Consider the following 18,587-nt stretch of genomic DNA (forward strand, 5'->3'; position numbering starts at 1 on the left):
ACAACGCACCCAGAGGCTCAAAGGTACTCCAGAGTAAGACATGTCACACACACACACAGTCCCTCGCCACCTCTCCAAAAGGGTGCTCCCCTCCCCCCGCCCACCCTCCTGGACTCCTCCAATCCTTCCTCTGCACTTCCCCTGCCCCTCCCGCTGCCTCAACCTCTCCCTGTGGGGAGGGGGGTTTCCAGGATACTTATCCACTGAGTGGCCCACTTGTGACAAAACCCTTCCTGGGCCACTTATGTCCAGCTGAGGAAGTCACTTCTCCTTCTAGGGGCCCCTCCACTGAGATCTGCCCCCTCCCAGACTTTGGGACACCTCTGGGAAGCACGTGTCACAGGCCAAGAGGTAAGTGCAGGGAGGCTTTCTTCCCTTCATCTGGATGCCACCTCTGCATGGGGCCGGGAGGGGGGGGACGGGGGGGGGGAGATGCTGAAGGTAGAGAGGGAGGGAGGTAGAGATGGGACCTGGAGGGAGGCAAAGAAGGAGTGTCATAGAGTGAGAAGGAGAGGTGGTGAAGAAAGGGCAAAAGGAAGGGGGTGCGAAAGGGGAGGGAGGGGCTGGCTCCTGCTTATTGATTCTGAATTCCGTTTTGGAGCAAAAACTGCTACCAGGAGCCCCACAAGTTCTGCACCCAGGTCCTGGGTGCAGTCAGAACCTGGGACAGCTCCTCTGCCACAGCTGCCACCTCCCCAGCCCTGCTAGATGCCAGGGCCCCATTTGGCCCCCAGCCCTTCAGAAGGGAAGAAAGAGGTCCTCAGAGGCACCTGGGAGGAAGTTTCCAGGTGGTGCGTGGCCCCATGAGGGAGGAGAGATTGCAGGCTGGGGAGCAGGGCTGAGGCCCCCAAAACCTTGTCCTCCTGCCCTCTCATCCCATGCACGCTCTTGGCCCTGGCGCTGAGGTAGAGACTGACATTGCTCTGAGCAGGCAGAAAATGTATGGTCCCGGAGGGAGGAGCCGGTGGCAAGAGGAGAGGAAGGGAAACCGCCTAGAGGCCAATCAATACCAGTGAGTGGGAAGTGGAGAGCTGGAGGGGGTGATGCTGGGGATCGAGGGGGAGACACAGAGGGTAAAAAAGAAGGGAGAGACAGAGGTGTGCAAGAGATCAATAGAGGCCACGGAGCAAGTGGAGAGATGAGAAGCACACAGAGGGGCAGAGATGGGGAAGAAGTGACTGCCCTGGCGAGCCTGAGACTGAGCTGCCAAGGGGAGCTGTCCTGACCTCAGCCCTGGGACTTCAGGCCCTGCCAGGAAGCATGCCTCCTTCCAGCTTCCTTCCTCTCTCATTTCATATTCTCTTTTTCATTCTCTCTCCGCTTTCCTCTCTCCCATCCTGGAGATGACTTCTCTCCCTCTGATCTCTCTCCTGCCTTCCCAGGGCAGACTCCTGAGCCTCACAGAGGTACCTTCAGCCCCAGGTGTAATGCCCATATCCCAGATGGAGAAACTGAGGCCACACAAGGGGAAAGGATGTCCTGAAGGTCGGACTCCTCCTCATTCCAGTCTCTTTACCACCACACAGCTCCACACCCCAGGCCCAACCTTCTAAGGACACCTGGGCCATTCCCACCTGCCTCCCTCTCTTCAGGCACAGGGGCCCTTAGTGCCCAGTGGTGCCTCCGGGGCCTTCACACTTGGGGGTGAAGCAAACAGGCCTCTGGGCCAAGTTCCTGCTTGACAGTTGTGCATCAGTGGATCCTCAAGACCCGCCACAGAGAGACAGCACGAACATGAAACAGCCAAGCCTGGAGAAGCGGGAGGAGGCACAGCTTCAAGAGAAAAGGGGGTTGTGGCTTGACCCAACCTTTGGGTCAACCTTTGGGGCCAGAGATCTCAGAGGTAACCCAGGCCCAGGGTTTGGAGGCTCCCAGATTGCAACCACCTTGTCCTTACCTCCATGGCTTTGCTCAGGCTCTGCCACCAGACACACAGACCAGTGATCGGGGACAGTGACACTTCCCAAGACGTGCCCAGCCCCAACTCTCCCTGCCTCCCACCTGCCCCCAGAGAAGTTGCTCCAAGCTCCCTTCCCACCCCTGCTGAAAGATGGATTGACTCCCTAAACCACCATCCCTCTCTACACTCCCTTCCAGAAAGCTCCATCGTGTGGGAGTGTAATAGTGATGACGGGCAGCAGCTCTTCTCGGTCCTGATGCCCTGCAGCCCGGGCCAGCCATGCCCACCGTCGGCACCGTCTCCACCTCCGCCACCGCCCCCCACCCAGGGACTAAATGAGCAGCAGGGGCAGCAAGCTTTAGGGACGCCTAGGTTCTAGCACCCTGTGATTTAGGGCAGGGAACTGCCTCTTACTGAGGCTTCAACGTCCTCAGCACCTAAATCGGATGGTTGGTCTCCATCCTACTGCCTTCTCTGAGGACAAATTAAAAGGGCTTTGCAAGCTGCAAAACACGAAACAATCAGTGGGGAATGTTACTGTTAAACAGCAAAGTTACCACCGTCCCCAGATCACCCGTGCAAAGCTGAGTGAGCTGGAGAGGACGAGGCCCAGCCCCGTCTTTATTCCCCGGCAGCCAGGACTGGAGCACCCCTGAGCTGGCCATTGTCTGGGGGCTGGAAGGTACAGAGAGTGGCAGGTCGGACAAGAAAAATCCTGGGGGACAGGAGGGGATGTGGAGGTACCGAAGGACAGGCCTGCCTGAGAGCACCAGGAAAGCGCTGAGGGAGATTGGTGGGCATTCTTACAAAGTAGAAGAAAAAATCAAGATCCACGCAAGAGCCCAATCCCTGAAACCGGTAGGTTATCTATCCCATAAGAAACTCAGGACTCTGCCCAGATGACCAAGGCTCTGCGGTGTAGCACAGAGGCAAAGGCCCTGACCCCCATTCTCAGCCCAGATCTACCGTTCACTCCTCCAGAAATCCACCCACCCCTCCAGGCCTCAGCGTCCATGTTTGTAAAATGGAGAAGCCCTATCCTCCTTTGTGTGTGTGTCTGTGTGTCTGGGTGTGTCTGGGTGTTTTCCCCAGGCAGCTGACTCTTCATGTCCCTGGTCTCAGCAGGGCTACCCCAAGGAAGACCACTCAAATGACACCTGAAGAGGCTGGGTGCTCACCAGCCCGCCCCCCGCAAGCACGAGGTTGGCTCTCCCCCACTCTTGCCCCACTGCCCTCCGTCTGCCAAGCTCAACCAGCTGCTGGCCACCAACCACTAGGGACTGGAAACTGCTGCTGAAGCTGCCCTCTCTGGGAAGGGGCCTCAAACAATATGCGAGCTGGAAGCAGATACCCAGCCAGGGAGGAGAAGAACCAGGTGAGGACACTAGGGAGTGTTCTTGTGGCTCCAAGGGACACCCTGCAGCTGGGTGGAAAACCAGGGAACTGCACCACAGCTGGCTTCCAGGGAAGCCAGCTCCAGAGGCCTGCCCTCCTGAGCCCGTCCTCTGGGGCGTGGGCCTACTCTGGGCAGGAAATCCCAGGCTTCCACTGCACGTTTCTGAGGGCACCAGAGGAAAGGGGGTGCAGGTCGACAATTCCCGCCCCCCCACCCTGTGCAACAGTGTGTAGGTGTGAGCTACGACCTGTGAGACCATCGCCAGAATCGCATGGGGAGAGCGACAGAGGCTGACGCCCTTGGTGAGGGGTGAAGGGAGCGGTGTCCCACCAGCTCAGAAGGAAGAGGAGAGGCCGTCTATCAACGATCTGCCCCAGACATGCAGGCAGCAGCAGTCCTGCACAGGCCCGAGAGGGGACTCCGGGAGAGGACCGCAGCCAGCAGCTCCCTGGGTCTCTCGTGACGAGAAGGGATGAGAAGGAAGCAAGCAGCACGGCTCTCAGAGACCCTCCCTCCTCCGGAGCATCCCTGGGGCCGGGAACGGGCCAGGGTCTCCCCCCAGCACCCCGAACTCTCCCAGTCCTGCACTCACGGTCGTTGCAGACGGGGCCTCCGTAGGAGGTCATGGTGCAGTCGCAGGTGAAGCCATCCCACTGCTGTAGGCAGACACCCTGGTTGGCACAAGACTCTTCGGTGCAGGTGGTGCTGGGGCCTGGAAGAAGCAGGAGGAAGGAACACCCCCTGCTCAGCCAAGCCCCCTCCAGCCTCAGGAGGTATGGAAGCTTCGGGGCCAGGCCAAGAGGTCTTGCTCTCCGTTCTGCTGGGCAGAAAGGGCCAAGAACTGATGGGGGTGGGAGGGGGATGGAGAGGAGCTCAAGGACTGCTAGTCTTGGCCTGGAACTGTGATAAGTAGCCAGGGTGGGAGGCAACAGGGAGGGCAGGTGACCCCCCTGACTCCCCCATACACTGCCCCAGAGTGGCAGCTCCTGCGAGGCCTGGGAGGAAGGCCACTCAGCGGCCCTGGTCTGCCTCTACCGCTGGCCCCCCTGCAGCGTGCAGAGTCACACCTGACTTCTGTGCCCCACACTCACCGTCACAGCCCCTCTCCACCTGCCCGATGCGGTGCAGGGCATCAGCGATGAGGTCGGGGAGGCGCCCATTGAGGTCCACCGAGGCCAGGCAGCCCTGAAAGCCATCCCGGGAGGCCACCAGTTTGGGGAGGTTGTTGAACATATTCTTGCTCAGACCGCCAATGTACAACTCCCCTGCAAAGGGAGTGGGATCAAAACCTCGGCATCCCGCTCCCCAGGTCCCCATTGCCCTCCCAGGACATCGGCATCCAGCTGTCAGGTCCTGCAGCCCCCCAGTGTCCCATCCTGGACTCCAGTTTCCTCTCAGAGATGCAGCAGCCCGCAGATGCCCACCCCCCACTCTTCTTTCTTCCTTCTCCACTTTGCCATCTGTCTGCTCCCCTCCCAGAGAAGCCCAGATGCCCGGGAAGGGGGGAGCAGCTGGAGGAACCTGCTCCGTGCTCTCTCCCACACATCTGATTCCAGTTCCGGCCTGTAATCAGGGCCTTTCATAGATGTGCAGCCCGATCCCCTCCACCCCCGCTCCTTCCCTTCCGAAGTCTCCCATCCTCAGAACTCCTTCAGGCCTCTGCCAGCCTCTCCCGACTCTGAGTTGTCTCCTGGGGGTTCTAAGCCCAGCACCTTCCAACAACAACTAGGGCTTGGCCTGGGGACTCTGGGTGACACCAGGAAGTTCTCCGCGGGGACACATCACTGCCTGGCCACAAAGACCCTAACTCCCTGGAAATCATGGCTAGCCCACAGCAGAGCTCCAACAAGACATGGGTCAACCCTGCTGCCCTTACCCTGAACTCAGTGCAATGCAAGACCAGCCCAGACCACCCCGGGTTTGCTGCCACTGAGGATTATCCAAGACACAGCGCCCCCTTCTGGCATCAGGGAGGATTGTCAGCACCGTGCCGTTCGTCGGGCCCTGGATCTGACCAAAGCTTCTGGTTCCAACTCTGCGGCCTGCGCTCACTTTGTGACCTTGGGCAAACCGTGCAGCTTCTTGAAGCTTCCATTTCTGTCTCTCCAAGAGGGGGATGAATAGTCTCTAAGGACCCTCCCCCAGCTCGGACAGTCCGAGTCTCACTGACACCAGGGGTCCCTAAGGGACTGAGGGCTGCTTTGGGCGTGTGAGGGTCGCTCACATTACCCCAGTGGGCTCTGGAGAAGCCGCAGGCCTTGTCCTCACTCCTGTTCCAAAACCCCGGTCTCTAAGCTCATCCTCCTCTTCCCTCCTCTCTCACCCACCCATTCTGGGGTCAGGCAATGACTGTTTCATTAGCTACTGAAGAGACCCTGGGGAATGTAGGTCCCTGGTATGACGCTGAGCCCACCAGGGAGGCCCTGAGTCCAAACAAGTTCCCAGACCTAGTCCAGCCAATGCCCAAGGGCTATGACCAGGGCAGCCTGTGGGGACCCGGAGATTGTCCCTCCTTCCTCCCCACACCACTGCCCCCTCCTACCCCAGCAGGGAGGCATCTGCCAGGACACTATTCTCTCTCCAGCCCCCAACCAAGGCAGACTTCTCAACCCTGGAGGGCCAAGAGGTCTTCAGAAGGCCCAGCTGCCTACTCCTAGCTCCAGAATGAGGCCACCAAGCTCCCCATGAGACAGACACAACCTGCAACCAGGCTTTCAGTGTTGAGAGGGCAGCCTCGCAGGGGGGGCCGAGCAGAACTTTGACGGGAAGGTGTCAGGCCGGACACAGTGGAGAACAGGAAAGAGCGAGGGAAACCATGGGGGTGGGGGCGGGGGAGAATCACGCGCGTGAAAGAGCATCCCAGGTCAGGGGTGACCTTGCTGGGGCCGAGGGGGCATCTGGGGTAGGGCCAGGCCGGCTGCAGAGGCCCCAGGCCCCACCTTTGAGATCGAGGTTTCGGGCACCGTTGGAGTGCTGAGTGACGGTGCGGGAGTCAACCTGGAGCGTGTGCACATTGCCGGGGTCCCTGGACACCACCACGTCGTGCCACTGGTTGTCATTGACTGGTTTGTCTGAGTTCCCCTTCATCAAGGACGGGCCATTCCCCAGGTCAAACACGTAGTGGATGTACCTGCCCCACAGTAGGGAGGAGACACTGGGTCAAGGTGGGGCCGAGGCTGGGAAGGCGGGGAAAGGAGCTACGGCTGCTGCGGGGCTGGGAGCTGCAAGCAGAGGCGGTGGAGAGGGGGACCTCATAGTGGAGGGACCCAAGCCAACGACACGAGGACTCTGGTGTGAGGTCCCATCATGGGCGGATGCGGGCAGGGAAGGACACAGAGGACCTGGCCCTGGGGGCAGGCTCAGAAGAGAAGCTGGTGCGGGGAGAGATCTGTGAGGGTAGCAGGGTCCTCTGGGGGCAGGGACGGAGCTGCTCTAGGGCGGGGACCTCTCAGGCAAGAGGGACACAGCCCTGTCTTCTGCCTGAGCCAGGACAGCGAATGGAGGACAGATATGACTGGGAAATCCCTGGCAAGGAAGTAATGGGGGGGTCACCAGGGTGGAAGACAGGGTGCTGCTTCTCCATCTTGGCTGGTGGGGGGCGGACCTGAACCTTGACCTGTGGTCTGGGGGGATTGGACATCTCAGCCAGTGGCTGGGGGAGCTGCATCTTGGTCATGGTGGCGGGGGAGGGGGTGGGAACCACGTCCTTGACAGCGGTGTAGTGCCCAGCACCTCACCCCTTGACCAGCTCGATGACAATGAAGTCGTTGCCGTTGCCCGAGTTGAACAGGAGGAGCCCGTCGGGGGCTGTAGTCTTGAACTGGAAGAAGAGGTGCATGGAGGCGTAGGCTTGGAGCGTGGCGAGTGCCAGGTAACTGCTGCGACTCTTGAAGGTGACAGGGTCAGCCACGATGGCACGCAGGCCAAAGCGAGCATTGAGCTCGCAGTAGGTGATGTCGCCGTCCTTGCACTGGTCCATGTAGGGCTGGCCATTGAACACCAGCCCGCTCAGGTGCCCGATGAAGTTGGAGGGCACCACAGAGATGAAACGCCGCTCCGTCATGATGCCCGTCTCAATGTTGTGGAACTCCAGCCGCGTGTGAGCTCCTGCCATCTGTCCTGCTCGGGACAGGAGACAGAGATGGGGACGTGGCTTTGGAGCCCAGATCGTAGGATCATTGGGTCCCCAGGAGCCTCCCCTCCACTCAAGGGCCACATGGGAGAGACACTGGCAAACCCTCGCAGGTAGGTGCTGGCAGCAAGCACAGCTCCTGGGTCTGGGGGAGCTGTGGGACTCTTTAGGCCAGGGCCGACAGGCTTGCGGGGGCAAAGCTGCCTGCGGGGAGTTGAAATGGTCCCTGGGGTCCAGGAGCCCATGATCTCTCAATGGCACTGGCAGCTTGCCAGAATGCTGCCCCAGGTAGTGGTCACCAAGAATGGGGCCGCAGACCACCTACCCTCCACGGTCACGTTGTCCACTGACAGCTGCAGGCTCTTGCCACGCCGCACCACCCGCACCGTGTGCCACTCATTGTCATTGAGCTTGTGCCCCGCAAAGAGCGTCTCGGGGCCTTTACCTGCGGCACCAAGGGGGGAGTGAGCATGGCACCTCCACCCGCTCGCATATGGCTTCATGTACCACCCTGGGCACACAGAGCCTCACCACTGCACACACCCATGCACACAGGTACACATACCCACACACACAGAGCTTTTACACACCCAGTCATAAACACAGACATGCTCAGTATTGCCACACTTCGCGCAACTCCCAAGGGTGCTGTTCGAAAAGAATACGGTGTGAATGGCGCGGTGCCTCTGGAGCTATGCCCTAAGACTCTGCACGCAGAGACTCACACCTGCACCAACATACTCCTCCCCACATCTCCTAAGGACCTTCCGTCGTCAGTGTGTGTAGCCAGCAGCTAAAGTCCCAGCATATATACATAGGCCTAAAACTTTCAAAAATACTGAGCCTTACCACGCACCCAAATGTGAATGTGCACCCACAGACTCACTGCTGGCAGTGAAAACACACATTCACACAGCTCCCCCATCCAGAGGAATCCAACGTACCTTTCTGCACATGTCTGGTTAATTCCACACACCCAGACACGCAATCATATACACAGCACATCCAGCCTGGCCGGAGAACAGAATGTTTCTTAGGAATTAGGGCCATTTATTCAGGACCTGGATAAACCACTCCCAAGACTAAAAACATGCAGCTTTAGAATGGTGATGCAGTCCATTTGCAGCACCCCCAGGTTACACCTGGGCCCCCCAGTGCTATTGCCAGAAGGGACAGGGTTCACCACGCATGCGCACACACGTGCCAAACACACACCGGAGCCACGGTACATACACACCCACTCTGCCTGTGGCTGCCATGTCCCTGTGCTCTCTTACGTGACCTCAGGGCACGCCATGCAGAAACACTCTCAGAGACAGAGCATGGAATCCAGGCACACTGGGATGCTCAGAATTGTCCACACCCGCTCCCCATCTCACCCCTGCCGCGAGCCTGTCACCTCTGAAAAAGCCCCCATTTGGCAGAATGTCGCCCCCCACCCCAAACAGGGGCTGTGGGGGGCTGAGCTTTGAAGCCCTGGCCAAGCTCACCTCCCGCCCTCATCTTCTTTCCTGTGTGCCCCGCCCTCCCCCTTGTGGCCACCTCTGGAGGTGCAGCAGGATGTCCCAGCCCCTCTCCGGCTGCCTCCGGCCATCCTGCTGTAGGCGTGCCACCGAGCCTTTGCCCCACCCTCCAGAGGATGTGAGGTGACTTGAAGTTTCTGGGCCTATCTTCTCAGACCCTCCACCAGCTGCCCCCCTGGGTCAGCTTCCCCGGGCTCATCCTGCCCTCCAGGACCGTACCACCCTCACCCCCACCACTCCAGCTCCCCTCTCCACACCCACTGCCCAAGCCCCACACAAGCTAGCCATGAAGCCTTCTCCTCCCCCCACCATCCCTCCCCAAATCCCAGAGTCCAGAATCCCAGGCCCCTTGGGGCTCTGCAGAAGAAGAGGGAAGCCACTTACTGGGTGCGCAGCCGACGCGCAGGCAGTCTGGGGGGGCCATGGGGTGGGCAGAGGGGGAGGGGAGACAAAAAGGCAGAACAAGTTTTTTTGTTTGTTTTTTTTTTTTTTACATCCTTCACAGGGAGGGGTGTCTGCGGGCGGGGGTTCCCCCCAGGGCCACTTTCTGGGGACCACGCGTGCTGAGGTGCCTTCTCCCCCTCCTCAGTTGGACCCCTCTCCCTCCTTCCCCCAAGAGGGCTCCAACCCTCCCCAGAGCTGGGAGGCGGGGCAGCCAGGTGACGGGAAGAAGGTTTACATCTCCCTTCTTAGAGGGGCCCAGGCCTCTCATGTCTGAGGGAGATGGGCACCTTGGGAATCCCAGTCGTACAGGGGATCAGTGAGGGGGGCTGAGGGCTTGACCAACCCGACATCTCCCCATCTCTGAGAGGGAGACGGGTGGGGAGGGCCAGAGCCCCTGCACCCCCTGCTCTGGGACAACTCCCTGCTCAGAGCCCAGGCTGTGACACACCACCCCGTGTCCTCTGGGCTCTGAGCTAAATGGAGGAGTCTGCCCCAGGGCCCCCTTCCCGTGGCCACACACCTCCCAAAGTCCCAGGGGGCTAGCACCACCCCTACAGGAACCTTCTTGCTACCCTTCCTAACCTGGAGGATGCCAGGCTGTCCTTGGGGACCAGGGTGGTCCTTCACCCTGAAGAGGAACTAGTATTAATCCATTTTCCTAGGGAAGGGCCAGGGGCTCACAGGTGAAGACACCGAGGCCCCCAATGTATGACTCCTGAGGACTTCAGGGACAAGAAGTTACCATAAGCAAAGTCTCCGGCCCCCTCCCCAGCCCCAGCATTTCTATCCTGCAACTCCAGGCTCGGAGGGCCCCATGTGCTCAGAAAGCACACTGTCTACACAGAGCTGCAGCCCTGAGCCCCGGGGCCTCTGGCCACACCCCTGGTGGGATACATTACCCACCCCATGTGAGTCAGCCAGCCTTGCCGAGGAAATAGAGCACTAGAGTCCTGTGCAATTGGGGCTTAGGGCCCTTTGGACGCCTGTCCTGCTCCATCAGACCCAGACAGCTTGGGGCTGCAGAAGGTCCTGCAGGAAGAGGCAGAAATGCTGGGTCCTAATCTCATCATGTGACTGCGGGCAAACCTCTTCTCTCCGAGCCTCAGCTCCCCTCCCTGTGAGCTGAGGGGCCTGAACAAGAGGATCCTAAGCTGGGAGAAAGAAAAGGTGTCCACTGGGCTGGCCCTTGCCTCTCAGACAGGGGCAAGTTCCAGGCCTCTGTTAACAGCAATATCCTGCCATCCTGTGGCTCCTCCCGGAACAGGCCCTGCCCACAAGGCCCAGGAGGCAAAGAGGGGTGGGGGCACCTGGCATCCCCTGGGCCCTGAAGGTTCCTGCAGCGGAGGTGAAAGATTCCCCTGTGGCTCTGGGGGCATGGGCCCCTCGGGCAGTACAGCTGAGCCCCACACGCGTTGTCAACCGCAGCAGAAGAGTGGGGGGAGCAGCCGGGACCTTGAGCCACAGCCTGGCACCGAGGGAGAGGCAGAGGGAGGTCAAGGGACAGATACAGAGGCAAGTCAGAAGTCATAGGGAGAGGAAGGAAGTGGAGAGGATGCAGAGAGAAAAGAGGAAGAAAGGGCGAGCAGAGGGAGGGAGGAGCTGGACAGAGGGGGAAGGGGAGGATGTCGAGGTGAGGGCAGGGGTGCCAGGCCTGGAGTCAGGTCACGGGGGCTCTCTCAGGGCCAGCAGAGTCTTCACCAATGAAGGGTCCAAAAAAGAAAAAAGGGGGCTGGAAAGGCAGGCCGATCCCCTGTTGGAGAAGAGGCCTAGAGACGAGCACAGTTCTTCCCCTCCCCAGCAGGGGAGCACCAGGAAGGGGGGGTCCATCTGTCCAGAGAAGAGGTGTCAGCTCCAGGCCCACCCCCTTGCAGTGACCCCACCCACAGGAGCCCCTACTCCAGTGGGGCTTGAGGGGAGTCAACTCCCCTTGAAGATGGGCCCCCAGGAAGCAGCCAGCACCATCCCAGGGGAAAGCCAGGAATTACGAGTAAGTGGGAGAAACTGCCCTCTGGTGCCCACACCCACCCAGAGTGCAGCTCAGGGAGCTTTAACTGCTAACCTGTTGACTAGTAACCTACGCCTCAAGTTCAGCAAATGGACAGAAGCGATTGGTCTGCAGAGACCCACCAAGGTCCTGGCAGGACATGGAGACCAGGGTGATGGTATGAATGTGTGATATGACTGGTGGGAAAAAGTCATCTGCATGGAAAGGAGCTCAGGAAAAGCAGCCAGGCTTCTCTTTCTGCAACCCACCTGCCCCCACCCAGGCCCCGAGGACTGGAGGTGGGGGAGAGAGAACGAAGGCTCCAATGCAAGGAGCCTCAGGAGCCTGCTGGCTGGAGTCTTGGAGGTGACACCGCAGAGTGGCAGCATGCACTCCGGCGCAGCCCTCGTTCACAGCCATCTCCCCAGCAGCCCAGCCTCAGAAGGAGCTCAAGACCTACTGAACAGCCCCCCATGGGAACAAGGCACCGTCCCATGGTCCCAGAGATTAAAGGGCTTTGGAATGTAATGTGCATTTAGCCTGGCTTACAACACAAATGAGAATCAGGCTTGCTCCGTACAGCTCGAGAGGGCAGAACTAGGTCCACAAGTAGGAGTTTCAGAAAGGGGAGGTGCCACCAGGGAAGAACCCAGTGATGAGAAGCACTGAGGTGGCCATCTCAGAGATGGGACGCTCCTGACACGGAAGGCCTCTGAACAGAGGTGGAGAGCCTCCCGTTGGTGGGGGCAGGCACAGAGGATGCACCCACGGGCGCGGGGCTGAAGGAGGTGCCTTCTGAGGGCCCCTCCAGCTTGGAGATTCTTCAGTTACAATGCGCCGTTCATGTCATCCTCACTAGGAGCTGGGATTGCCGACGGGCACACCTGGAGAAAGGCAACTCCGGGGGGGTGATGAGGGGCAGGCCAGGCTGGGCACTGGCCCCAGAGGCCACGCCCAAGGTAGAAGGAACCCAGGAAGCCAGGTCACACTGGAACAGGGTGAAGAATCCAGGGACTCTACGGTCCTCTAGGGACAGAGACCAACCACCCTGCTCAGGGCCTGTAGACAGCAGAGCTCCTGGGACTGGCTCAGTGTCGGCAGAGGTGGTGGAGGCCGGGGCCGGGGCAGGAGGCACAACTGGCTCCTCTGGCATCTCTGCCTGGATGGAGGCAGCAGCCTCAGGCCTTCTCGGCCCTCTCCAGCCCAGCAAACACCCAGGCGCCTGAGCTGGCACTGAGCGCCTCCTCCCGCCACATGGCCAGGGGCAGCTCCGCTCTCTTCAGGACCAAGTCTGCGTCATTCCAGTGAGCCCCTGACATGCTGTGCAGCTGCCTGTGGGAGCCTGGCTTCCCTCACTACAGGATGGGACCACGAGGCCAAAGACCAAGCCCGCTGGGCTCCTCTCCATCCTCCAGCAGCAAGTCCGGACCAGGACCAGGGCCTCAGTGGAGCAGGCCCTGGGTAGCAAGCAGGATGGGGATCAGAATGGGGCTCCTGAGGTGGGGCCAGCTTGGGTCATGCAATGTGGAAGCAAATCCCAGGCCTGGCTCTAAGCTTAGGTCCCTGTCCCGGTACGATTTCCCTTGCAGTCGGCTGGGTCTGTCTTTATGTGTGTGTCTTGCATCTATATGACGTCTTCACTCCCACTATTCCATTTGAGCCTCAAAACCACCACAGAAAGGAAGCAGAGTGAGGATCCTTGTCCCCACTTTACAGACAAAAAAACAGAGGCTCAGAGAGGGGAAATGACTTACCCAGCAGTCTAGGAGACCAGGGCTAGAACCCAGATCTTCTGGCCCCAGGCCCAGTGCTCTTCCCATCATAGCCTGAGGCTGGTGGCTGGGTGTGTGTGTTTGTGTGGTTCACAGAGAGGTCACACACCTCCCTGTACACACATCACTTGGTGTCTGTGGACAGATGTGTCTGCAACAAGCATTTGGTCACGGCTTGTCATGCGCTGTTGGAGATGGCATCTCTGTGGATGGAGGCGGGCACAGCAGGCAGCGAGAGATGTGGGAGGACTGTCCTGCTGGCCACCTTGTTCCTTAACTTCTAAATACTTATGTGACACAGACAGAAAAGCATATCCATGGGAAGGAGAGGGTAGATCCTGAGGGTGAAAGGTCCCGAGGGCCCCCCAGAGGGCACTGTCCTGGCCAAGGCTGCCGCCTCCTGTCGAACCTGCAGGAACCCACGCTTCTTCACAGGGAAACTAAGACAGTCCAAATGAGGGAGAAGCATCTGCTTTCCCTGCAAATAGAAGGCCCCAGATTTCCCCTGCAGTGTCCCCACCAAGTACAGAGCCACGTGCTTACCACACCGAGAACACACACGTGCCAGGGTGAAGGGGTACCTCACCCTGGGTACACAAACCTGGGCAGTCTGAGAACCGCAGGGCCATGCACGGGGTCCTGGGCTGGAGCCTTCCTCCTGTGACCGTTTCAGGGGTGCCAGGGGCCGCTGTACAGACCCGTGGAGCGCTAGCCAAAGGATGTCTCCCATTCCGCTTCCCACTGCCACCCACCCCCCACCCACTCTGTAGGCTGTGATTGCGGTTAGAAGCTGAGCTTCAGGGAACCCTAAAGTTCCCCACCTCCGGGGCCCTGGCCGCCTGCACACCTCCCCACCTCCAACCCCCGCCTCACTCAGCAAATCTTTGTCCTAGGAGTACAAAGGCCAGGTGGCCAAAAGGGGAAAGGACACAGTATAAATTTATTAGCGAGGTAATGGGTCCCCAAAAGTCTGTCCCCCAAATGCCCTGGAGACCAATGTTAAGATAGACTCCAGATAAATATTTAAAGCTCAAAGCTCCGTGTTCTCTCCAGTTGAGCATTCTAACCTGCTCAGAAGAGCCCAAATTCTCTTCCAGGCCCAGGACACAAGAAGCAACCCCAGGGGCCTGAACTTCCCACATGACAGGCCCTTGGGTGCTACAGCTCTATACACTCAAAGGCTAGCCTGAAAGGGACAGATGTGACCCCAGCCTGGGCAGCTTAGGCCCTCTAGCTTCCAGGGTTCCCCTGACTGAAAGCTCCATGATGGTGGGACCTCGCCTTCGTCACTACTGTAGCCCCAGGTTCAGAACACACTAAGGGCACTAAGAAGGTGTCCCATGAATATCTGCTGAGTGAGTAGCCCTGCAGTTTTCCTTCTGACCCTGCCCACAAGAGCTGAAGCCCACGGAGAGTCCAACAGGTCTCACGGTCCCACCACAGGGATGCCCCAGGGACTGCCAGGTGAAGTGGAGCCGTGCCTCCTCTGGGCAGGGGCAGAGGCATCGAGCCTTCAGGTGGCAAGGGCCCCTGATGCCCCTCCACCCCCCAGCTCTGTTAGAGGCAATGAGGAAAGCACCGAACCTCGGGGCAAATGGCCTGCATTTGAGTCCAGGGTCTTCCCCGACCATCACTATAGCTTTCTGATGTTGGACAGGTCAGTAGATGGATCTCACAACCTATAAAACAGGGGTAGCTATGGGGACTCACATGTGAAAGCAGATAAGGGGAAGATGACATGTCCCCTTGTGCAACACACACACACACACACACACACACACACACACACACACACACACACACACACACACACACACACACACACACACACACACACACACACACACACACACACACACACACACACACACACACACACACACACACACACACACCCCCCCCCCCCCCTCTCTAAACGCAGAGCAGACGAGGGCGGCTGTGTGAGGGCTGGGTCCTCCTGTCTCCGGATCTGCCACTGCACTGAGCTTGGGCTGAGCACCAGTAGGCGTCTGCAAGTGCTTCACGAATGAATGAACCAACGTATGAGCAAGCGGATGAGTCGACAACCAGGAATGAGCTATGTCCTTACATGTGCGTGCGCGGAACAGATGCCTCCGAGACCCAGGAGCGCCCCGGGAGGGTGGCTGTCACACCCCAGACACATTCTGGGTCCCCCTCCCCACAGTGCCGCCGAGCGCGAGGCATCGCCCTACACTGTGCTTCCTCGCTGGGACGAAGTTCTCAGGGGCTCTGACCAGGGCTGGCGCCTCCCCACCACCAATCTCTCACTGGCACCACCACCAACTTCTCCAGACAGAGGGGGTGTGGCTGAGAGGCAGGGTCGGGGAAGGGGCCAGGGGCACGGGCAGGGCGGTTACCGAGGTTGACGGTGAGCTTCATCTGGCCCCCGTCCAGCTCCAGGCGCAGGGTGTCAGCTGACTCCCTGGAGGTGGTGGCCATCATGAGCCCGTAGGCCCGCTGGGACATGAAGCGCAGAGACACGTCCTCCGCCTCCGTGTGCATGGCGTTGGGCAGCATGATCTTCATGTACATGGAGCCATCGTAGCTCAGGACTGTGGCCTCTGCCCCAGGAGTCGGGGGAGGGGGAAGTGGGGGGAGGACAGGCAGAGGCCAGTGGAGGGAGAGAGAAGACCGAGAGAATCAGTGCAGGGATGGCAGGCCCAGGGCTGGTCTGCGAGGGGCACAGGGACGGGCAGGGGGCCCCGGGATGACAACCAGCCTCACCTCTCTCACAGACCCGCCCCAGAAAGCCGGTCCCGACGCAGTCACAGACGAAGCGGTTCCAGCCCTCTCGACAGACGCCACCATTGCGGCAGGGAGCGGAGGTACACTGCTTCAGCGTCTCCCGGGAGCAGAAGGGGGCGACGCCCACAGCCGCCTGCGCCTCAGCCAGGCCCCGGAGGTCTCGGCTACGCCCATCTATGAAGAGGTCCCGCACGCAGCCCACGTAGCCAGCCCGGAGCGCCGCCGTCCACACCTCCGGGGGCAGGGGCAGGTCCACCCGCCCGCCTTCAGGTAGGCCGCCCAGGTACAGCTCGCTCTCCAGGTCCAGAATCTCGCTCTCCCCGGTGGCCAAGAATGGCGTGCTGCGGCTATTCACCGAGATGGAGCCTGAAGATGGAGAGAGAGTGGGCTTCAGTGGGGAAGGCAGGACCGAGAGACCCCACAGGCCAGAAAAGGATGTCCTGCCCTCACACCGCAGGCAGCCCTGGGCTGCAGACACTGCTTGACAAAGGTGCCAAGTTCAGGAACCAGTGTGAGCCCGCCCCAGCCCAGCTACAGTGTGCAGTGGGCCTCTGTCCGGACTCCTCCTTCCCACCTGAGCAAGTCCTCAGAGGATGTACAGGAGGTGGACACACCCCCAAAGGGCTGGATCCTTCACATGTCCTTCCCCCAGCCAGCCCCTTAGACCAGGAGTCAGAGGCAGAGACCCCCAAGGAAGCTGAAAGGCTTGAATCCAAAGGGTTGCCCCCACTAACATTTATTGAGCTTTAATGACTATACGCCAGGCACTTAGCACTTCACGTATATCATATCTCTTAAGTCTCATGGTAACCCTATGAAATTGGTCCTTTACGATCCCACTTTGAAATGGCAGATGAGGCTTAGAGAGACTGGGGAAGCTGCCCAAAGTGCCGCAGTGAGTAAGGCCCAGAGCCAAAGTACCACCCAGGTGGCAGGACCCCAGAACCTGCATCTCCCACCCCCAGACCTGGAGAGATAGTCAAGCCGATCAGCTCCTGGAGCCTGTGAGACAGGATGGCAGCCAGGAAAGGGAAACCAAGCATGGCTCTTCTGAGTTGTAAGAGTTCTTTGGATGGAGAGGCTGATTATCTCAGAAAAAAGATTTGGGATCAGGTGCGAGCTTCAAACCCTTTCCTGAGATCTCAAGAAACCAAAACCTATACATCAGAAGCTTTATTCCGTTTGTAATTTTTATTCCATGCATTCTCCTTCCGCTCTCCTTTCTCAAGTTTGGAAGAATTCTTTAAAAGATAAAAATAAAAAGTCCGCCTATCTCAGAGGGGCTAATAAAGAGAGGTAAGGATGGTTTGATCCACGCTAGGCCTGATCGGGCAGAGATCGGGGGTGGGGAGTGGTAAGAGACAGAGTGCAGGCACCAAGCGTGGAACTGCAGGAGCTGGACCAGGGCCTCCTCTGCACACTTGGCTCCGCATCTGGAGCACGTGCTCCTCTGTGCAAACGCTTCCCTGTGCCAGAGAGGCCCTTCCCCTGTGCCCCATTTTAACACCATGGTCCCTGGCTTGTCCTCCCCGACAAGGTGTCAGATCCCCACTGCCCCTCCCGGCCCCCCAAATGTGGCCCCCAATCACCCACACTTCTACTTGTAGCAGGTTCCCCAGGTGCTTCCACCCACCCGCTGTGGGGCCTCCTGGACACGGACACCACCCAACTGGACTCTCCACAGACGAACAGAATATGAAAGAAGGAAGGGGGAGGAAGGCTATGGTGGGGAAAGGGTGTATAATGGAGACTCAGCAAAAGGAAATTAAAGTGAATACAGGTCTTGTTTCAAGGTCACTCTAAAACATGGAAAGGGAACAAACCAAGTGTCCCACGACAGATGGGTGGATAAACAAAAGGTGGTCTATCCATACAATGGAACGTTATTCAGCTGTGAAAAAGGAAGGAAATGCCATCACATGCTACAAGGTGGATGAACCCTGGGGACGTTATGCTAAGTGACATAAGCCACACACAAAAGGACAAATATTGTGTGATTCCACGTATAGGAGGTCCCTAGAGTAGGCAATTCATAGACAGAAAGTGGGATGGTAGTAAACAGGGGCTGGGGGACGGGGAGTTAGTATTTATGTGGACGGAATTTCAGCCTGGGAAGATGAAAACATTCTGGAGATGGAGGGTAGGGATAGTTACACAACAGTGTGAACGCCCTTAATGCCACTGAACTGTGCACTTAAACATGATTAAAATGGCAAATTTTATGTTATGTATAAATGACCACAATCAAATTTAGAAACATGGGGAAGGTCAAAGAGAGCTTTGTTGGAGTGACTGTCCCAAGTCCGTGCTGGTGTACACGAACAAATGTCGGCCATCAGAAATGGTCGAAGTGACCCAAGGACTAGCCAGGGCTGGTGTGTGGGCTCTGGAGATGGAGCGAGGCTAAGGAGACCACTTCCTGAAGACAGAGAAGAGCAGAAGGCCCTGGGGTTCTATGCAAGGCCTGAGCAGATTTCCAACCTAGAGAGTTACAGATCCCCTGTGTGGAAACCCTGGGAGGCAACGAATGCTCTGTGAAGACTCCCTGGTACCATCATGACACAAAACCAGGGGACGAAGCCATTTACCGCAAAGCCTGGGGAAGGCAACATTTCCCTGAGGAAGGGAGAGGAAGAAACAAGCAAGCCCACGAGAGGCCAACACCTCCGG

The 18,587-nt window shown here is 58.8% G+C and overlaps 1 protein-coding gene across 12 annotated transcripts in view; it reads right to left on the reverse strand.

The window, feature by feature from the left end:
- Window positions 1–18,587, reverse strand: part of NRXN2 (neurexin 2) — a gene marked incomplete at its 5' end in the record, with an annotated part of 100,378 nt that overhangs the window by 38,552 nt on the left and 43,239 nt on the right. For 7 of the 12 annotated variants that reach the window (XM_081239324.1, XM_081239325.1, XM_081239326.1 and 4 more), the window contains 8 exons: window positions 3,889–4,008; window positions 4,388–4,561; window positions 6,236–6,426; window positions 7,034–7,415; window positions 7,754–7,873; window positions 9,336–9,362; window positions 15,530–15,733; window positions 15,897–16,283. In XM_081239324.1, coding sequence (XP_081095450.1) covers window positions 3,889–4,008; window positions 4,388–4,561; window positions 6,236–6,426; window positions 7,034–7,415; window positions 7,754–7,873; window positions 9,336–9,362; window positions 15,530–15,733; window positions 15,897–16,283 — 1,605 coding nt within the window. Of the gene's footprint in view, window positions 1–3,888; window positions 4,009–4,387; window positions 4,562–6,235; window positions 6,427–7,033; window positions 7,419–7,753; window positions 7,874–9,335; window positions 9,363–15,529; window positions 15,734–15,896; window positions 16,284–18,587 lie in introns of all 12 variants that reach the window. The other 5 variants (XM_081239316.1, XM_081239314.1, XM_081239315.1 and 2 more) reach the window with 2 other exon arrangements.

The sequence above is a fragment of the Mesoplodon bidens genome (genome assembly GCF_964165515.1).
Source record: "Mesoplodon bidens genome assembly, chromosome: 7".
In the NCBI taxonomy this organism is placed as follows: domain Eukaryota; kingdom Metazoa; phylum Chordata; class Mammalia; order Artiodactyla; family Ziphiidae; genus Mesoplodon; species Mesoplodon bidens.